Below are 23,042 nucleotides of genomic sequence, written 5' to 3'. Positions count from 1 at the left end.
TAAAGACCCGGGACCTCATTCCACCCCATGTACCTCATCCATTTTTTGGAGATGTTCCCACACTTCTTTAGTATTCCTCAATCTTTGGCTTATAAATAGTAATGAGCAACAATGGTGAATTCTCTGTAACCCATATGCGTGTACATATTTATATTATACATGTAATTTGTTACTCAAGGCGGCGCTGTTTTTTCAGTGATTGACTTGATTTACATTTGACATTGCTGTTTGATGAAGAAACAACAACATGGAAGTTAAACTATAGCAAGTGTAACACATACACATTATAATTTGACTATTGCCATTTGGGTGTACTACTGAAATCATTTAAGTTGTGTGTCTATTTAGACTGAATTAATGCCTGAGAAAATATTTATTTGTAGCTTATGTGTAGCTTGTTATATGTTGCCCAATATGTTTTTGACAGCCAGTTGCGTCTCAGGAAATTTCAGTGTGAAAGTAATGAATTCTAGATTTGTCCTGATTTGTTGCATTATCTCTTTGATATATGAAGAATAAAACATCAAAATATATCAAAATATTTTACATTTTTTGATGAAAATATTTTGAAAATGTTACAATATCTGGGCATTTTGTAAATCCATTTGTGATAGATATACGTGACCTTAATGGGTAAGAGTGTTTGGTGAAATTCCCATGCATTTAAGGGTTGACGGTAAAAATATGTCCTCAAAACAAGGGTACAACCCCAGTGTCATCTGTGTCCTTTAAACGGTACCTTTTTTTTTCTGAGAGATATCAAGAGAAATATCAAGCTTGGCAAGGCAAATATAAGTGTAACCATAATTCAATGATTAGATTATAATTATAAATACATGATGCCACTACCTCAAATATGATATCAGAAAAATCAAACCATTATTTTTAAATGGGGAAATGTCACAGCATAACAGGGTTCAACAAAAAGTTGACAAAGACTCTAAATTCTGTGTGCATTTTCTTTTTCCTGCATAAAGCATTCGTGTAATTTAGAGGGGGAAAAAATACATATACAATGCATAACATTTTGATTTCCATACAAGCAAGATGTAATATATATTTTGTTGTATGCAATGTGTTTTTGAGTTATTCCTATCAAATAATGTGACTAAGCTCAGTATTTTGTTAATTTTATCAGTAGTAAGTCATGGAGACACAAATCTGGAACAAATGGCATCATTTCCTAAGAATAACCCAGTTGCTTGCAAGGCAGTTGCAAGACAACTCTTCCCAGAGAATCAATACAACATGTATTTTATTTATCTGATAACAAATAATATTGCACCTTAATCTTGCACATGCTACAATGAGTTCCCACCTATGATTTGTTTATTAGATAAGCAAACTTGTTCATAATGCTGCATAGCAACTTGTGAGGGCTTGTGTGTCAGCGAGGGAAAACACGTTCGCTTTTCTGTGTTATGGTGAAGCTTCATATATAAACACTCAAAAGGGAATGGCAGTGCCAACACACACGGAGCTTGTCAGCTGGGGCTCTCTCCCCCTCACTCTGAGGTCTGGCCCCTTTTATTTCCCCTGTCTCTCACTGTGAACAAAGAAACAGCCCCAATGCTAGTTTAGGCGATATAAAAGAAATACCTTCATTGGTTTCTACTGTCCATAATATCAGAAAGAACGGTTGACTATAAGTCTGGGATATTTCAATTAATTTATAATCTAGCTTTCACTCTCAAACAGAGCTGACGGATTCCATCATGTTGTTGAGAGCTAGGGAGAAAAAGGGAATGATTGGTTTGATTTTTCTTTTGTTCTATGAAATTAAGCATTTACGGAGCTATGATGCTGGCTCATGCAGCTCTATCTGAACACATACTTCCTGTAGTGTCTTTTTGCATCAAAAATGTGGAAACTAAACCCTAAACTTTGAATCCCATGTAAGACTCTAGCCAACATCAAGTTCTAACCATATCTTATCTTCATTAAAGTTCTCATTCCCTGAGAACATAGGCGTAATTTACTGGTGAGATGGGTTGGACACATCCCTACCACTTTTTGCCTTTGCCAATTTTGTCCCCACCACTTCGTCAGGTACTGTAAGTGTCTGATGCAGAAGAAGCATCTCCAGTTCTTGAGCAAGAGTTTCCATTTCGTTCATGTGTGTTATAATAAGTGGCAATCCAGCGCTGAAGTTTATTATTTTTAATGTTATGATGAGTGCCCGCTGCGGTTGTTATCAGTAGTGTTGAGTGATAGCAGGTGGCAATGTTCTTTTGTGCATCCAGATGCATGCTCTACTCTCGCCGCAGCTCAAGCTCCATTCCAGTTAAATCGCAAAGCAAAATGCAAACAGATGTGTCCCCACTCATAGTATACATTCACTGATGAGAGTACTGTGAGCACTGGTCCAAGAAGTTTTTTTTTTTTCTTCAATGTTTGTTAGTGGAATGGATCTAAAACACTTTAAACAACAGTACAACCCATCGAAGAGACTATAAGTCTATCCCTTACGGCCTCATTGTCATTTCCGTCACAAATTAAATATGGTGCTATACTGTGAATAAGGTGCATTTGGATCAAGCTGTTGTTATGATGAAAGGCAGCTGTGGGGCACACTTCTTGGGAAGCTTGAAAGTACACCTGTAGCTTTTTAAGGTGGGGCAAATAGTCGTTTATCAAAAATATTTTGTACAAATTGCAAAATCAATGAAAATATTGTCAACATATTATAAGCTTAGTGACATCCCCTCATATTTGGATTGTGGTATTTTGGTGACAGAAGGAATTTTTATGACTTTAGCTCCACCCAATTGGAATGATCCCTAAATGAAAAGCAGGCTGGGAGGAGCCTTTACCAGAGATTATCCTTGTTAAGCCCAAAGTAGGGTACGATGGCCTAAAGGCCCCATGGGGTAAAAGGCTCCTTTGATTTTATTTTCTCCCAAAACACTAAATAGCAACAAAAATTATCACAGCACTTTTCTAAACACCTGTTTGTCACTATGCACTGCAAAATGTTACCCAAAATGAACTTACTGTGTATTGAAAGAATCAATTAACATTTTTATGTGATGTGCAAAGCAAAGCAAGTAGGCCTACATTAAAAACATTAAAATATTGAGCTGGAACAGACACCTTTACTGTCGTGCATATTAATTTGGACATAATATCTACTTATTTATTGCACCATACGTGGAAAAATTGGTTTGCATGTATTTAAGGTTTACATACATGTCGCTTCTAATTAGAGGACTTTTCTTTTGGAGAAGGAATATACTTCTCTTCAAACACATGCTTATGATTGGATGCTGTCTCTGAGCATGCACTTTTTTTTGGGTGAACTATTCCTTTAAGTAGAATGTGGTGTTGTACAGTCTATTAATACATACAGTGCTTTCAGTAAACAGTACTTTTTCCAATGCAGCAAGAATTAACAAGAAAAAAAAGTTTAAGAGCCCAAATTATACATTTATAGTTGTAAAACCATACAAAACATTGAATGCAACATTAAAATAAGAATAATGGAATGATCTAAAACTCTAAATAGGTTGTTTGGGGCCAGTAACCTCTAACTTATGCACTATGCAGGTACGGTATGAGTAGTAGCAAAACCTCAGCTCTGTCCAAAAGGCTCATTTCCATCTTCTCCAACAGCTAGTCTGCATACCACATCTGAGCATGCACTTTTCCTCCATCAAGATGTTCGCTGCTGTCCGAGTGGATTCAAAAGTAAGTAATCTCAAGTTCAGTCATAACTACTGTTATTATTTTTGTAATACGGGAACTACACAAATATTAAATTTAGATGTATTTACATAAATATCCCTAACAGCACTTAATGTTGGAAGGAGACATACAGCAAGTTGCTGGTTTAGGTAACTGAAGTAACCTCTTAGTTTAATGATAATATTTTAGGATATGTAGAATACAAAATGAACAGCAACAGTTATCTAAGAGTGTTTTGTCCGTCTACAGGATATTATTTTAAATGATGCAGCGTGTGCTTATCTAAGCAAATCCTCGGTGGATCGACATTTTACAAGCATTTTAACATTGAGGAATTTTTGTTTAGTGGAGTTAGCCTGTGATTTGTTTTACATTAAATTATATTTTCTTTTTTTTTCTTTTTTTTTAAGGTTACTGTTATGTAATTTAACTGATAGACTTATATGCTATTCGTTTTTCTCCCCATTCTAAAGAATATTGAGAGCTCAAAGGACTTGTTTGGACTAGTTTCCCACTCTAGTTTGAATAAGGTGGGTGTATTTTGTTCTTCGCATGGTACAAGTTTCCGAAGTAACAAGTGTGTGTGTGTGTGTGTGTTTACTGTAAAATAGCCATATTTCTTTATTTGATCTAAATGGGCAACATTGGAATTAATTGGTTTTTCCCCATTTTTTATGACTTAGATATTGTTTGACCACCAAGCAATTTGAAGAGAAATAAAAATGTCCAGGTAAACTGTTGTGTAAATGCACAAGTTTGATAATTTGTAGGGATGTCTTTCAATCTATTGTGAATGTAACTAGCCTTTCTTATCTCTCTGTTTCAGGTGTTTGCTGAGTAGCACTTTACAAACCAGATTCTACTAAATACACGTATGCAGAACTTGATCGGCACAGTCTTCACTGATGACTTTATATCTCGTCAGAAGACAATGGAGTTGGAAAAGACTTCTGGTGAACTTGCAGAGATTTTCTTGATTCGTTACTTAAAGGTATTATGGTCTTAGTTGTTTAATATTGTTCTGTGGTTCAACAGACCTTGATTTTACACAGAATAATTTGAGCCTGTCCCAAACTTAAAGGGATAGTTCACTCATAAATAAAACCTCTCTCATTTACTGACTCTCATGCCATCCCAGATGTGTATGACTTTTTTTCTCCTGCACACAAGATTTTTAGAAGAATATTTCAGCTCTGTAGATCCATACAATGCAAGTGAATGGTGGCCAGAACCCCATAAAGGCAGCATAAAAGTAATCCCAAAGACTCCAGTGGTTAAATCCATATCTTCAGAAGCAATATGATAGGTGTAGGTGAGAAACAGATCAATATTTAAGTCCTTTTTTAAACTATCGCTTCAGAAGATATATATTTAACCACTGGAGTCATATAGAATAGTTCGCCCAAAAATGAAAATTCTCTCATCATTTACTCACCCTCATGCCATCCCAGATGTGTATGACTTTCTTTCTTCTGCAGAACACAAATGAAGATTTTTAAAAGAATATTTCAGCTCTGTTGGTCCATTCAATTCAAGTGAATGATAGTTGATAAAAGTAATCCATTTGACTCGAGTGGTTTAATAAATGTCTTCTGAGGTGATCCAGTTGGTTTTGGGTGAGAACAGACCAACATAAAACCCCTTTTTCACTGGACATCTTGCCATTACAATCACTAAGCACAATCATGATTTCAAGCTCGATTACACTTCCTGGTGCTTAATGTATTAGTACAGTGCTAGATGGCGCTATAGGAAGTGTAATCAAGCTTGAAATCATGATCGCCAAGGTGATTTATAGTGAAAAAGTCATTATATTTTGGTCTATTCTCACCTACAATAAAACCAACTGGATCACTTCAAAAGATATAGATTTTCCTACTGGAGTTGAATGGATTACCTTTTATGAAAAAGGTAATCCTTTTGGAAAGTCTTTATGTGCTTTTTTGGAGCTTAGGTTTTGGTCCCCATTCACTTGCATTGAATTAACCTACAGAGCTGAGATTCTTCTAAAAATCTTTGTTTGTGTTCAGCAGAAGAAAGTCATACACATTTGGGATGGTATGAGGGTGAGTAAATTCTGAGAGAATTTTCATTTTTGGGTGAACTATTCCTTTAATGGTGAGTGTACTGAAAAGTTGCATTCACATGTTATGTTAGAAAATGTTTATGTTATAAGCCCAGATAGAATCTGTGCGCACAGGAAACTCAGCAGAATTGCAACATTTATCATTTCTTTAATGTTCTACAAATACCCCATCACTTGCATGTTGTTTGCTAAATAGTTTGGCTAATTGTGTGATGCATTAAACAACCATTAGAGTACAGTACTCTCAGGTTCATTTGACACATTTTACCATGTTTAAATCCCATCCACAAAATTCTGCAGATTTTCTGCTTGGATAGAGCCAAAAATGTCTACAGATTCCATCTGGGCCTAAGCTTTCCTATCTTCAGACTATTGTGAAGGTTACAAAAGCTATGAATTTGGGTTGGGAACTGAAGTTATTATAATTATTATTATTATTATTCACAATGTTCAACATTTAACACTAGATTAAAAAATTTACTTTCAGGATCAACATGACAAGATTCTTCAAAACATGCGAGGTAAATTACTTTATTCACACATTTCTAAATCATTTAGCCATTTTTTAAACTTAAAGGAATACCAAAAATGAAAATTCTTTCATTATTTACTTGCCCTCATGCCATCCCAGATATGTATGAGTTTCATCTGCAGATCACAAACAAATATTTATAAGAGTATTTCAGCTCTGTAAGGGCATACAATGCAAGTGAATGGGTGTCAGAACTTTGAAGCTCCAAAAAGCAGTTTAAAACAGCATAAAAGTAATCCATATGTAATCCAGTTGTTAAATCCATGTCTTCTGAAGTGATATAATTAGTGTGGGTGAGAAACCGATCAATATTCAAGTCCTTTATTACTATAAAGCTCCACTTTCACTTTCACATCTGAAAGTGAAAGTGAAAGTGGAGATTTGTAATAAAAAAGGACTTAAACATTGATCTGTTTATTGTATCTGAAGATATGGATATAACCACTAGTCTTATGGATTACTTTTGTGCCTTTTTGTGCTTTTTGGAGCTTCAAAGTTCTGGTCACCATATACTTGCATTGTATAGACCTGAGATATTTTTCTAAAATCTTCTTTTGTGTTCTGCAGAAGAAATTAAGTCATAAACATCTGAGATGGCATGAGGGTGAGTAAATGATGATAGAATTTTCATTTTTGGGGGAACTATCCTTTTAAAGAAGATGATTTATCTACAAAACAAAAAACAAAACAAAGATTTTGTCTTCCATGGAAGAAATAAAGTCATACAGGTCTGGAACAAGTGAGTAAATAATGACATAACTTTTGTGTGAACTATTCTTTTATGTAGGTGTGTATTTTGAAACAGATTTTAATAAATTGTTTTTTTAATTTTGCCACTTTTTTCTATTTCTGCATTTCAGGGCTGAAGATTCAGAAGAGCCAAATGTTGGATATTCACCAGTTGCCCTGTTAACAGTGGTAAGAGAACTCACAGATGCTGCAATTCACTACAATCTGGTCAGTAATTTCATTGTTCTTGAAAGTGAAGTCATCACCCACCTGCACAGGCTTTTCAGATTTCTTTTTATGTTTGGACTGATTTATGCATTGGATCTGAGTTACCCAAAAGAGTATTAAAGACAGGTGGCTTTATAAGGTTTTAATGTTGACGGATGTGCACAGGGTTGGGGAGTAACGGAATACACGTAACGGGATTACGAATTTAAAATACAAAATATAAGTAACTGTATTCCACTACAGTTACAATTTAAATCATTGGTAATTAGAATACAGTTACATTCAAAAAGTATTTTGATTACTGAAGAGATTACTTTGCATATTATTGTCATTTGTTTAAAAAAAAAAAAAAAAAAAGGCTGTTGCAAAACATTTTTAAGTAATACTACTAGCACATTTCAAGTCACCTAAAATTATATAGTTTAATTATTAAGTTAACATGACTTAAAAAAAAGCATATTCATGATTTCAAAAACATTTATTTTTTAAGTTGAATAAATATATGAAGGTTGCAGAACTCAAAATTTTGAGTTGTGGTTAATTAAAATAAACATTAGTAACTGCGTATTTTGATTGGACCAAAATCATTTCTTTTAATTTATAGTTTCTGAGAAAAACAAGTTATGCATACTTGAGACTTACGTTTTGATACTTGTAAAAGTAAAGGCAATCAGTTGCCTCAAAGTTAGTAGAACTTATACAGGTTTACAGTGTTTTTAAACCCTCCAAAAATTGGCCCCATTTACTTCCATTGTAAGTGCCTCACTTATAGAAAAGGAAGGACAAGTCAAAATAGTTTTGTGGTAATCAACACTGACACAAATGCTTTCGATTGAGCTTAACTTGTATTGAACCTGTATTCCCTTAAGCTTTGAATGTGGTACGTACAACAGACTTCAGACATTTTTTCCAACAAATTGATTAGTTTCATACCATGTGCTGCATCTGTGGTCTTGTTTGACAGTCACTGAAGAATGAGAAAATAGAATTGACATTTATAACTGGCATTATACCTAGTTCTAGTAACTTTACCTAATCGACTTCATCCAACGTGATATAAACAAGTAGGCTAAACAAGACAAGAAGGCTTAAATGTAAGCGAACATAACTGATTCAAGTTAAATGAAAACCATTCATTCATATTAAACGAATACCATTCATTCAAGTTAAATGAACACCATTCATTCAAGTTAAACTAACAACATTCATTCAAGTTAGTTTTACATGGTCCATTTTATTGGGTTTAAATTGATTCAGTTTTGTCAAGAGAACTTGATTCAATCACGTTGAACAGTGGTCCATAATTGAATCATGTTCAGCCAAAGTGCTAATTTTTTTATTTATTTTTTATTTGTCATGTTCAAATGGTCCGATGCAGGTTCATTCTGCTTTTATTATTATTATTGTGTGTGTGTGTGTGTGTGTGTGTGTGTGTGTGTGTGTGTGTGTGTGTGTGTGTGTGTGTGTGATCATGTTTTAATTCATAATATGTTAAGGCAAAAAGGCCATATAATTTTTTTAGGGGTGGAAAACAAAAGCTGTGGTTCCCAGAGCAAAAAATTTTTAGAAATTGATTTGTCGGCTTTAAAAAAATGATGAACCAGTGAAAAAAGCAACAAAAGTGTTGTGTGAAAAATATGCTTAAGTATTTAAAGCCGTTGCTAATGAGTTCTTATAATATGCTGAACAAAAGAATTTGTATGTTGTTTTTGCAAATAATAATAAATAAAAAAAAGATTCAGTGAGTGGTGGTGTATTTTTTAATTAGTATTGTGAACGATGTTCCAAAATGTTGCTACAGGCAAAAAAATTGTATTCTATAGCATAAACTTTATGTAAGCCAAATAGTTTTTTGCAGTTTATGTTTTTTTTAAATGAAGAATGGCACAATGCAAAAGTACAGTTAACCTACATTTTGAGAAAGAAAATGCATTTATTTTGACAGTTTATTACTGTATTTGAAAAAAAAAAAAAAAAAATTGACAGTTAATTTAAACCTGGGCTTTTGTAAAGTAAATTTACATGATAGTGTGTGTGTGTGTGTGTGTGTGTGTGTGTTATATATAAATGGTCTTAGATTGAAAGTATTATTTATTTTTTGTTGTAATAACAATAGTAATTATCTGTACTTAAGCTTTTCTTTATCATTCTTTTAAAGATAATTATTCTGTGTTTTAGAGGTGTATGACTCTATTCTAACAATTAATATACTGTATGTTAAAAGTAAAAGATTTCATGGAATTATAGAGAGTTTTCTTGTAGAATTGCAGTAATAGGTGTTAATTATGGTAAAGCTAATTACTGTTTTTTTTTTTTTTTTTTACAGTGTACCCTATACTTCAGTTAGACGCGAACACTAGGCGTCTGCGTTCAGGACACGTGATGCAAATTTTGTCATCAGCAGAGTGCTTAAGGTGTGTCTGAATGGGTGCAGTCAGATTTTTGGTGCATTCGACACTTACAGCCTTGTTGATTAGAGAGGTCAATGGAGAATGGCCAGACTAGTTTGAGCTGACAGAAAGGCTACAGTAACTCAGATAACCACTCTGTACAATTGTAGTGAGCAGAATAGCATCTCAGAATATGACATAATATAACCTTGAGGGGAATGGGCTACAACAGCAGAAGACCACATCGGGCACTTCATAAGAACCATAGTGTTCATAATAAAGTGCTCAGTGAGTGTGTGTATAGCTCTGCTATCAGCAGAACCTACCCCTATCCTAAAAATGTTATTAAAAAGTATATTTTTAGTTAACATAATGACAACCTATATGCAATTTTTTTTTTTTTTTTTTTTTTTTTTTTGGTGTAAAAAAAAAAAAAGTTAAGGTGTGTAAGAGGTGCCAGTTTTCTGGACATCTGTACCAAAATCACAATGGCTACATTCACACAGCAGAAGAATACAGTAGTCAGTTCTGTATTTGAATGCTAAATATTTTACATTTACCTTGTTTCTGTCATAAACAAGACTGACAACAGCATTTTATAACCAAATTACAGAAAACTTACATTTTCAGTAGTCAGAATCTTGAAATACCAGTTTGAGTGCATGCTGGCCATGATGTGCATGACCTACATTTTTTTTTTTTTTTTTTTTTTTACTTTTCACTCAAATTGTTCTGCTGAGCCTGATAATATAATTTGTAATGGAAAACAATGGGAAAACGGTCTACTTATGTAGGGTCAGGTCACCATGGTGCTCTTATTTCATAACTGTCTGGCTGTCTGTCGTCTATCTGTCTGATTGTGTGTGTTAAATATGAAGGTGTGGGTGAGTGATTTGAGTATAATACTTCAGCTGAGCTCTCCCCACATCGCAACTGATGCTTGGCGCTGATACAATTTTACGCACTCTTTTAACTCTCGCTTGAACACGAGTGAATAGAATCTGACATCTGCACTTGTTCGGATCGGGGTTGAAGGCTTTTCTCCCCGGCTTTTGCTGTGCCAGTTCTCTGTTAGTCCCGCGAGTGGTGATGAGCGGCACCATGCGCTCTTTAAGGAAGGGCATCTCGTGCCCGACCCAAGACCCGAATTGCACGCGCATTGTGGAAACTCTCTCCTCGTGGAACAATTCCGTGATGAGCGCGTATAGGCTGGTGGACTTACCCCCCATGACTACATCCGTAAGTGGAGCATATGCTTTGCTTTCTTGTTTTCAACTAAATTCTTCTCGACAGTTTTCAGACGTTATAGTACATCTTGTCCGTTGCTGACTGTCATGTTTAGGTGTAAATGAAATATATGGCAAAATGCCTCAAATGTTTATCTTGTTATAAATGCAGTCTATTTGCCTCCATAATTTACTAAATTCTAGTGTTTAGCAAGTTTAGCTCTTTAAAAAAAAAAAAAGCTATTTTCAAAATCCATGTCATCACGTTTACATGAAATTTATGGATAAAGAAAAATAATGTCAATGTTGTTGTGCTGTTGTGTAATGTAGCAAAATATAAAACCAAATCTCTGTAGATTGTAATGTAAAATGCACCGTAAAGAGTGTTTTTCCTCATACACCATATGGGAACATCTTTACAAACTAGACAAATTATAATTAAAATGTAACGATTTGTTTTTGTTTTTTACTGAAAACCTACATTTGTCTCTATGTGTATTTACACGTCTCCAGAGTTAGCATATTCTAATAAGATATAAACCAAACCACATGTATTTTGTCAATTTTGTCTTACACTCAGTGTTTTCACTTTGTTGTTAAATCAAATCAGCAGACACCTTTGAAATACAGATTTTATTCCAAGTTAGTCCACATAGACTCATGCTTGAGTGCTGATGGGCGTCACTACCCACTCGACACAAAGAGCCGAATTTTGTTTTTACTCTTAAACAGATTTTAACCCTTCATTAATACAATACAGTTGAAAATGTAGCATTGTCATTTAAAATAAATAAATAATAATAATAATAAAAATATACTAATAGTTTGTTCCTATCTGTAATGTAAGATGTAGGGTACAACAGGGCTAAAGGCACACCTTAAAGGGATAGTTCACCCAAAAATGTCTGTGCTTTTTGAAGCTTCAAAGGTCTGGTCACCATCCACTTGCATCATATGGACCTACAGAGCTGAAATATTCTTCTAAAAATATTCATTTTTGTTCAGCAGAAGAAAGTCATACACAACTGAACCTTTAAGGAAAATTTGCTTTTTTCTAAATTTAAGAATAACAGAAAAAATAAATAATAATGGAAGGTTATTATGATTAAAATTATTGATAAAAAATAAAAAATAAAATAAAAAAAAAGCTGGCAAGGGGGTTTATAGTGATATTGTGTAAATATAGGGCACTGATTCTTGAGATAATGGACAAAACATGTTTTAAAGCAGAATTTATTTTATTTATTTTTTTTATAAAAAAATAATTTGAAATGGATATATTTGTAGACAAAGGTCTCAGCTAACGAACCATGAAAGGGAACAGGTTTTTATAAACAGCTTTTTTCTAAAACAAATTGACATTTATTCACTTTAGAATTTATATATAATTGTAATATCTGTCAACTCCGTCAGACACACTAAAAGCATGTTATTTTAATTTGATCCATCCAACAAGAATGTTAAGTCTTTAATTATCTAATAATGCTGTTCAGTAAAGAAGTTAAGTGATGAAAAAATTCTATAATTGTTTTTTTTTTTATTTTATTTTTTTCTGTTTTCACACTTCTCTGAAAATTCTGATGGAGTTGACAAAATTGAATATTGTTCATCTTAACCATGTGTTGTACACTTGAGCCATTTAGTTTATTCCTTGGTTGAAGCTGCCTCTATAACCTAAACTAAAATGCCAATTTTTTTCCACAAGTCTTAACAAAATGGTCACAATAGGGAGACGGCGTTGACATGTTAAAAATGTGGCCGCAGAGACTTAAACATTGTATCAGACCATGTGTCCTACTGCTGCATCTACCATGAGCAGGAAGTGGAAAAGTGGTACTCAGAGTTATAACTGACCATGACATTGTCTGATTTATTCAAGATTATTAAAAAATCTGTTGACGCAAACTGAGGACACAACTTTGATAGGCAGATTTTTATAGAACATATAATTTTAATTTTACTTTATGTATTGTTTGATATATTACAGATCCCTACCTCTCAGTTGATATTTATATTTATGAATTTGTTGCATTTTTAAACACTTTGTTTAGCAGTTTAACATTGTGTTCTCTTGCTGAGGACAGGTTAAGTTACATGTGCTTCCAAGTATAGAGCATGCATTTTAAAAAATTCTAATGAAATTATTTTAAAATATAAGTAATAAATGCCCTGAGTATACATGTTTCCTCAAGATTTATCTTTATCAGTATTTTTATTATACGAATGTCTTGATTTTAAACATAAAGAGGACTTTGGCATGTAGGACATGTTTTGTCCCTTATCTCAAGAATCATTGATGGACAATTTGTCAACTTACGCAAATACATTTGAGACAGCAAGATGCTTTCTTCAGTAACAAATTAAGATAATACTTATCTCAAAATAACCAATTCAGAAAAGGGTTAACCATTTCCTGTTAATTTCAATTACATTTGACATTTCATAACATGATTATGACAGGTATAATATTGGACAGTTATGAAAAAACTTGTGATTTAATCACCAGGAACAAAACTGAATTGAAAATAAAAAATAAGTCTTTTGTCTCAAAATAAATGTGATAATTTCAGGGATTTGCAACATTTTATAAAGAATTAAATATTAGATATAATTTCAATAAAATCAATCTTTAGACACTGCATGCGATGATCTCATGGATCAGGAATATTTTGCATTGTATAGTGACATACATGTGTTTTTGTTATTGTTTAGTGTTTTGGGAGAAAATAAAATTAAAAGTGCATTTTACCCCGTGGGGCCTTTAGCCCCATTGCATGCTACTTTTTATCAATAGATGACTTTGAAATTAGATTATCTGTGGGAAAATATTATGGCAGTCAATTCTCATTCATTCAAATGAATACACCAACACATGATTTCCTAATGACCTTTCAAGAACCTGGACTGGGATTTGAATAATTTTATTTTACATAATTCCTCTACAAATTAATAGGACTGTGTTAATGATCAAATCCCTGTTACCACACTGTTCTTACACAAACTGAACAGAGGGGAGTTATTTATATCCTGACCATGTTGGAATGTGTGAGACCTAAAAATGGGCCACAAAAGCTTTTACTGTAGATTACTTCTTGAACTCTTTGAGATTGTTTTATGTAACTTTGAGCCTTGAGCATCTTGTTTAGAAGGATACATATTTGGTTCACATTCATCAGGAAATTAACAAAATGTGCATAAATCATATAAACATTCTAAGCTTGTGACCCAGAAACCCAGTGACACCCAGGACTGATAGCAAAAGATGCTCATAAATCCAGGCCATGGTGACATAATTTTAAGTCTATCAATAACAGTAATGGGTGTCTGGTGTTTAGCATAACCTCACAGGTAAACCATCCTCACTGACCATGAGGGATTTGGTTAAATTAGGATTAGGTACATTCCTCCTGATGATGTTGGATAATGCAGTGTTTAAAAGAAGAACAATCATTGCTTGTTAACTGGTGTAGGTATTGTAGATAAATTATAAAAACTGTATTTTAGTTGTGTGGGTATTGTGTGTGTTTGCATGTATCTATGTGTGCATTCATGCTTGTATAACAACATTCAAAGGTAACAAAAGTTTTTTCATGAAAAATATCAATTGTGTGTGGGTGCATAAATGTTTTATCAATATTAATATTATTGTTTGAAAACAGTCTGCAAGTATCATTATTTTGACCACTAGGAATTTTCTGGATATGCTTGGAAGACTATTCCATAGTTTAGGAGCCAAATAGGAAAAGGATCACCTACTTTTGTGGATTTTGATATTCTAGGTATTATTAACAGGCCAGAATCTTGCGATTGTAGTGAACATGATGGAATATAGCATGATAGAAGGGTCGCTTAAGTACTGTGGAGCTAGACCATTCAAAGCTTTGTAAGTAATTAACAGAATTTTAAAATGAATATGAAATTTAACAGGTAGCCAATGTAGCAATAATAAAACTGGGATGATATGATCATATTTCTTGGTTTTTGTCAGCACTGTAGCTGCTACCTTTTGAACCAGTTGAAGTTTATTTATGGAACCTGCAGGACATCCTCTCAGTAATGATTTACAATAATCTAGACTTGAGGTCATTAACGCATTAATTATTTTTTTGGCATTAGAAACAGAGTGCATTTGTCATAACTTAGCATTATTTCTGAGATGGAAGAATGCTGTTCTACAAACATTGGAAATGTGGCTTTCAAAGGACAGATTGCTATCAAATATAACACCTAAGTTCTTCACTGTAGAAGACAACATAATAGTACATACATCAAAATCAAATATTTTAGCGGCTTATTTTAGAGGTTTTTGGTCCAATAATTAGTACCTCTGTTTTGTTGTAATTGAGCAGAAGGAAGTTAACTCTGTTAACTTGGAGAATTATGAAATTTTGTCAAAATGTGAAGCTGTGTATCATTTACATAACAGTGAAAACTAATTCCATGGTTCCTGATAATATCTCCCAGGTGAAGTATATATAAGGAGAAAAGCAGAGGCCCTAAAACTGATCCCTGTAGCACTCCATAGTTAACTTTAGTTTGACCGGACAATTCCTTGTTTACACAGACAAAGTGGTAGTGGTCAGATAAATAGGACCTAGACCAAGATAATGCCTGTCCACAAATGCCAACATTATTCTCAAGCCTATCCAAGAGAATTGTCTGTTGATTTGGTACTAAAACCCAATATATAGTGCATTAACCAAAACAGGCTTATTTGCCTGCTTTGAAAAAAGTTGGTATGTCTTTTACAATGTTTCTTATAGAAATGTATTATTCTTTCCTATTTGAATGGGGAAAAATGTCCCCAAAAGGACAACTGCGCACACTGTAAATAAAGGCTCAGGGTAGTGTATAGGAAAACAGCTTTAGATTATCAAGTTGAAGGTATTGACAGGGCATGTGTTTAGCTGAGCTCAGGCAGCTTTACTGTCTAACTGAGCTAAATAATCTTAGTAATGCAGTCAAAAAAAAGCATTAACATCTGGAGCGTAAGAGAACTTATCCAGATATGAAGGACAGTTGAGAACATCCTTTGCAAATTACATTAAATTAATATCTCAGTTATTTGGGCCAGGACACAGAAAAAATGTACCGTAAAGCTTATCAAAGATGGTCATGTTCAATTCATGATTTAGAGTAAATTCAATCTCAAGGATGTAGAACAATTATAAACTGATATATTGATTTTCAGATTTTAGATTAATGTGTGTCTGAAAGCTCATGCTGTTAATTTAGTGACATCTAAAGTATTATAAAAGAATAAGAGCTCAGGAATTCTGGAAAGTCCTCTTACTATAACATGTTCCTGCTCAAAATAATAGCACTATAGAAACCATTGTTCAATATATACAGTAGGTATATTTTTGTCATTCATTCATGTAATTATGTGATTTGAATAAATAGGTTTGTGGAGTAAAAGAAAGAAATGTTTTTGAGCTAATTGTTGAGTATGATAACAAGCATCTCTTTGGCTGACAAATGTTCTGACAGTGATATTGCAGTGAACAGTGTCCAGCCTACACATGCACATTATGATAACATAGAGTTTAAAGTGTAGATTATCAACTTTAACAGTTTAAAGATGCTGTAAGCGATTTCAGCCGTTCAACTTCCACGAGACTGTGCCATTGGATTAGCCACGCCCCCCTTTCCAAAACCCACACTCTAAAGATACCAAAATGAGTTTTATTGAGAGCAGAAACGGTTGTTAAAGACAACAGTAGTAAAATAGCGCCCTCATCTGACAACTGTTATGAACAACATGGCATAAAAATGCATAATGCCTCAATAATTCGCTGCAACTACAATACTATGAGAACGTGCAAAATGATTGACAGGTCGAAAGCATCATTGTCTGCAGACCATGAACACATTTTTGTTTGCTGTTTACAGAGTCTACAGCTGTCACAGAGACCGGTGAGAAATCTCATGACACTTATTTCATTAATACCTTTCAGTGAGTAGGACATTTTTTTGGATACCTTTCCATGAAAAAGAATCACTTACAGCACCTTTAAAGTGTTGTTTTCAAAGGTTAACTAATTGCAGTTTTTAAAGTATTCATCAGTACACTTTATTATTCTAAATCCCATCATTTATGAAATAGATCACTAAATGTGAAGCCTCACTTTCGATTTTTGATAAAACAACATTTATCATTATATCTAGTTTGTTATTTACTGTTCGTCATAAATATGAAGCATGCTGATACTGTTATGATTCCAATTATGTCCACAATATGATTTGTAGAGAGAAAAGAGCAAAAAACCTCTAAATGTTTTCAACCACTGCATCTTAATAAATACTTTGTTTAGGTGTTGGTATATTGTATTCACAGAGTTTAAATAAAATTAATGATATTCATCTCTAATGATAATGTGTGTGTTATTTGTGCTCGATTCTAATAAATAATGGCAAGAAAGACAGATGGTTTCAAATGATTGAGGCTCATTATAAAAAAAATGTTATCTTAAGATTGTCATGTCAATAATTCTATTAAGTGTTGCCTTTGATATTGTTTCCAGAATGCAATTGCTTTCATGGTGAGATATTGTCCCCATGCAATTGATGGTCTACAGATCTTATTTGAAAATGGTTAAATGCTTTCTCCTGTTAGCCTCACTAGGAGACAAATCTACATAATAAGTTACAAAAACCAACATGCACAACAATTTTTTCAAAACAAGACATTTTATTGAAGAGGCTGGTTCACTTTGAAACATCTTTGAAATCAATCCCACCAAAAAATCCTTAACACTGTCATATTACCCTGAGTAGAAAACAGATGTGGTACTCAAACAGTATCAATTTCATTAAAATCTTCATTCCAAGAAAAAAAGACAGCTTATCTCAGCTCTTGAAGTTTTGCATGGCTTAGATCTTCATATGACCCCAAACGCAAAAATAATCAATGAAAACACACGGTATTGACTACTGACATATTTTGGAATAACTTGAGAACAAATAAATTCACGAGTGCAGTTCAGGATGTGAAGTGGTTAGGGTTAGATGATGATGGAAAATGGGTCATGCTGATTAGAATCATGGTTTGCTTGCATGTGTGTTGGTCAATGCTAGTTTTCTCTTTCTGTAAAAGGAACCATGTTTCTACATCCTAAGGTTGCATAACGTTGCGAAAGAGCCATGCTAGAAAATGGAGCTAAAAAAAGGTAATTTGACAGTTTGTTGGTAAAGAAATGACTTGACATCATCACTTGACATATACCAAGGGCAATGACAGGATCTGCTTTGTCATATTTTCTGCCACATGGATGGATCTGAGTTTTCCTGGAGTGCTTGTCTTGCATTCAGCAATCTCATGGGCCTGGAGCTCTGCCACTTAAAGCTCCTTTCATTAAACCTTTTTCTTAGGAAAATGCAGTAAACAAATTTCTGCCAAGTGGAATGTGTGCATGCGCAGAATTGTTAATCATAATTGCTCTGTGAAAGTCATATATTGTTTCTTGTTTTGCTTGCTTGTTTTGATTCTGGTGCTGAAATAAATCAAGCAAGAAATCACAGGAACTAAGAGAGGAACTGATTAACTGATTATTGTTATCACAAATTGTCTCTTTTTTTATAATAGGATTTCTTTTTTATCATTCTCCTAATTATTTTTTCCAATTTATTTCAAACATCTTTACTGCTCAAAGTGGCAAAAGGCTTTTATAACTGGCCTTACATCAGATCTTGCTACTCTTATTGGTCTGCCGTGTGAAATGTTGAGGGACAGATGGATAGAGTAAAAAAAAGTGAATTTTAAAGCTTATCCGGTTAGCTGAAAACTTTATTACATAGTGTCATAAATAAAAAAATACAAAATAACAACAATTTTGTCTTTCCACAAAAAGTGACTTAAAGGATTAGTCCACCCAAAAATGTAAATAATGTTATTATTTACTCACCCTCATGTCGTTCCAAACCTATTTGACTTTCTTTCTTCCATGCACAAAAGGAGAAATTTTTACATTTTTAAAACTGCTCTTTTTTCATAAAATGAAAGTTAATGGTGACCAATGCTGACAGTCCTTAACATTCTGCCTTTTAGGGGGCCTGAGTAGCTCAGCGAGTATTGACGCTGACTACCATCCCTGGAGTCACAAGTTCAAATCCAGGGCATGCTGAGTGACTCCAGCCAGGTCTCCTAAGCAACCAAATTGGCTCGGTTGCTAGGGAGGGTAGAGTCACATGGGTAACCTCCTCGTGGTCGCTATAATGTGTGGTTCTCGCGGTGGGGTGCATGGTGAGTTGTGCGTGGATGCCGCGGAGACGTAGCGCATGTGGAAGCTTCACACTATTCTCCGCGGTAACGCGCTCAACAAGCCACGTAATAAGATGCGTGGATTGAAGGTCTGAGATGCGGAGGCAACTGAGAGTTGTTCTCCACCACCCAGAATGAGGCGAATCACTACGCCACCACGAGGACTTAGAGCGCATTGGGAATTGGGCATTCCAAATTGGGGAGAAAAAAAAAATCTTTCTGCCTTTTAAGAAGAAAATGCAATTTATCGCTTCAAAGTGTAGCTCAAATTTACATTTAGAAGAGATACCTAGAAACAGTTGGAAATACAGTATGTTTCTAAGCAAAATGGGGCATCTTGACCTATAAATGGAGTTGTAAATATAGGAGGAGCTTGTCAAGCTAGTCTCGTCAATCATAATGCAAGCACATAGAAGAAGCTGCTTACCCTCACTCCCGTGATGAATCTTCCGGCATCCCTCCACCACCCCATACTTTTCCTTGATTATAATATTAACCTTAACTAACTTTAATTAAGTAGTCCTGAATGGGGGAACTTCAGGTCCCTCATGCTCGAGCACCTCCTTTATGGACAGCAAGCCGAATTTGTTTACCCTTAACAATCTGTTAACTATTTCCACTTCAGGGGCTAGGTGGACATGCGAACATATGAATAAGTATAAGGATGATAAGTGATGTAAATCTGTTCATCATATCATAGGTTCAAATACACAAAAACATCTACTATGTCTGTACTGTGTGAATATTTCTGTTGTTTTCCCTTTTGCTAAATGAACATCTGGTTTGCTGGTTGTGTCAGCTGGGTTCAGGCTTAATGGAAATTCTTAAACATATTGCACACTCTTTGATGCAAAGGTCATTATGAAACAGTAGCTGCTGCTTTTCATTTGAGCTATTAATTACTGTGTTCTGCTGTGTCTTCAAGGTTGCCATGGTGAGAGAGTCTGTCTACCCGTTCCCCACAGTGGATGTGCCTGATCATGCTCATTACACTATCGGCGCTGTCATCCTTGCAGTTGGCATCACTGGCATGGTGGGCAACTTTCTGGTCATCTATGCCTTCAGCAGGTGAGAACAGGCTTGTTACTGAGAGGAAGTTGAGAATTCACAATGAACACAGTGTATGAAATTCTATTATGTAATAACCCTGGCGAGTGTTGGGTTGTACTTTTGATATGGTAATTTATTAAGTGGTAATACTTTTGCTATTTACTTTGTGAGGTGCTCATTTAGTTGCAAAGCCATTATGTCTCACCAATTGACCATTTGCATCATTAGAAAGCTTGAATGAAATGAACTCATTCAGAGGACTTCTGAAAACTATTAGCACAGGGATTCTGGTATTCTCACTGATGTCATATCACTGTATCGCCTAAATGAATGAACAAAGAAGTGTATGCAGAAAAACTGTAAGTATAAGGAGTCATGGAGACCTTTGCTGTGCAATTTTTTTTTTACATTTATAGTAGAATAATAATGCACTCCAAATGATTGTTTTGTTTGTGTATATTTGTGTAGGAGCCGTACACTGAGGACACCTGCTAACTTGTTTATAATAAATCTGGCCATCACAGACTTCCTCATGTGTGCCACCCAGGCGCCTATCTTTTTTACTACCAGCATGCACAAGAGATGGATCTTTGGAGAGAAAGGTACACACACACATGTATGCATTTACTTAGCTATCTAAATTAGTACATACCATAGACTTCTATGTGACCCTACCCCAAAAAGAAAACATTTAGAATTTTTTTAAATAAAAACATTCGCTTTTCCAAATGTGGATGTCCTGAAATACCGTATGGTTTTGTCATTTATAACTAACTTCTATATAGCTAACTTATAATTAACTAAGTATTCACATTCATATGTCATTGAACAAATAATCTACATATCACTAATCGTTACTACATAGACAATGTCTGAAATAAAACATGTAGGTCCATTATTGATTTTATGCTACTGTTCTTTATGAATCATAATTAACACATTTAAGATAATTTAAGTTAAATGCAGATGAAAGTGGAGATAAGTTGATAAAATCTAGCTGAATTAGGTTTAAATTAATGAAAGTTTGTCCTCGGAGACAGCCTTGGTTTCTCTTCACTTATTGTAAGAATTCATGCCAATCATTTTCTTTGCTGTTGTTTCTAAGAATGATGAATGCACTTCTAACAGATTTATGTAACCTTTTCTTGTAAAGCAACATACAAGAAGTGTTTCTTTTTTCAGTCATTAGTTCTTCATCTTTAAATTCCTCTCAAGGCTGTGCATTGTGTGGCACTGTTTTTGTTGTTGATTTAGTTACAGACAGCAGTAGCTAGTCGTTTTGATCAGTGGTGAAATGTTGTTCTTGTAATTAAGGGATGGAAGGCTCTTTTTTCCTTAAGGTGCTTTAAATGTCAGTTGTTATTAGGGCCAAATCTTAATTGCCTTCATCAGCTGGGTTTTGTTGAAGACTTCAGTTTGCTGATGTTTGCTAGGAGAGTAAGCGCTCTGTGATAATGATGATTGTGTAGTGACTGATGCAGATCTTTTGAGTTCAAGGAGATTACTAGGCAGGTATGAAATTGTTGTCCACTCTTCTCTCTGTGACAGGAACTGGTCATGGTCATGGTTACTCAGTTAGCAGGGTCTGTATGCTTGGAAAAAGAGTAACCCTCACAGCAAATGTTGAGTTTTGCGACACTCAGTCACCATTGGCGGAGAAGATAGAAATTAATGTGTAGTGCCCGATGCGAATCATACCAGTCACAAAATTTTCTTGACTTCTCTGGACCCACATTCTATTAGGTGTCTTTAACTACTATGCACTTAAGCATATGATACAATGAATTAATTATGTAAATACATGTTGTTGAATTGTACTTACATGTAAAGTACCTGCATTCAATTACATCTGTAGTTACACTTTTGACCTTACCCCAATAACCCTAAATCTTACCCTACCCCAACCCTTATCCTAAACCCCAACCCTTACAGTACCCTAAACCTACCCGTACCTCAACATCAGTAGCAGCAAATGTGAATCTTGTGAGAAATGTTGCAGAACAAAATGTAGTTACACACTATTTTAATTATATTGTATGTATTTTAATGTTAGTTTGTTAGTTTGAGGACACCTATAAAGTGGGACCACTTCTCTCATAAAACAACAAATTGTTTATTCATAGCAGACTCAAAATAGCTTTCCCCAAAATTAATATGACACAGCAAGCATCATTTAAGTATGTGAAAACTGTTTCCACACAAAAGCACTTTATTCAGCGGACTGAAGCATCTCCTCCATTGACTTTCATTCAAACAGAACAGCCTCTGATCTCCCTGATTGGATCATGCCATTTCTGAGCACTGTTTGAAGGCTCCTTCCTTGGGGAGGGGCTCTGACCCAGTTTCATATGGTTAAATGGGTTAAAAGGTGAGCTCTGATTGCTGCATGAAGGCACAATTATGATCATTAATTTGATTGTTACATTCATAAACTTGATTCCCCTAAAAGCTTTCACAATCAGTCAGATGCAATTCACAAAAATGCACTTTTCCAGAATGGATTAACCTGAAAGCATATTCTATCTAACAAGGTGTGAGAGAAGACATCCTGATGAGTTGGAGGATTATCTTATAACAGACACTTGTCTGTTATAATGTAATTAAATAAAAAAATTAAATTGTAATTAAAATATTAAATGCATCTAGATAATGTGTTCTCAGAAAACAAGCAAAATTATCATGAACAAGATTTATATATAAAATATTTGTGACCTGTCTAAAATCTGTCATAGTCATTCTGAAAAACCCATATTGATTGACTAATAATTTGAATATTGGGAGGAATGTGTCTTAATGTTTGTGGTGGTTATGGCCATGCTTGATAGAACAGAAAACAGAAGTTTGTGGTTGTTGAGGA

General features: G+C 34.4%; 1 protein-coding gene across 2 annotated transcripts in view; it reads left to right on the top strand.

The window, feature by feature from the left end:
* The first annotated feature begins 10,738 nt into the window (after positions 1 to 10,738).
* LOC127412496 (melanopsin-A-like) overlaps positions 10,739 to 23,042 on the top strand; it is a 42,243-nt gene continuing 29,939 nt past the window's right edge. For both annotated transcript variants that reach the window (XM_051648948.1, XM_051648947.1), the window contains exons 1-3: positions 10,739 to 10,888; positions 20,061 to 20,203; positions 20,654 to 20,787. In XM_051648948.1, the coding sequence (XP_051504908.1) occupies positions 10,739 to 10,888; positions 20,061 to 20,203; positions 20,654 to 20,787 (427 nt within the window). The remainder of the gene's footprint in view (positions 10,889 to 20,060; positions 20,204 to 20,653; positions 20,788 to 23,042) is intronic.

This window comes from Myxocyprinus asiaticus, chromosome 21, assembly GCF_019703515.2.
Source record: "Myxocyprinus asiaticus isolate MX2 ecotype Aquarium Trade chromosome 21, UBuf_Myxa_2, whole genome shotgun sequence".
Lineage (NCBI taxonomy): Eukaryota > Metazoa > Chordata > Actinopteri > Cypriniformes > Catostomidae > Myxocyprinus > Myxocyprinus asiaticus.
The sequence above is the reverse complement of the archived record's forward strand: the minus strand, read 5'-3'. Positions and strand labels throughout refer to the sequence as shown.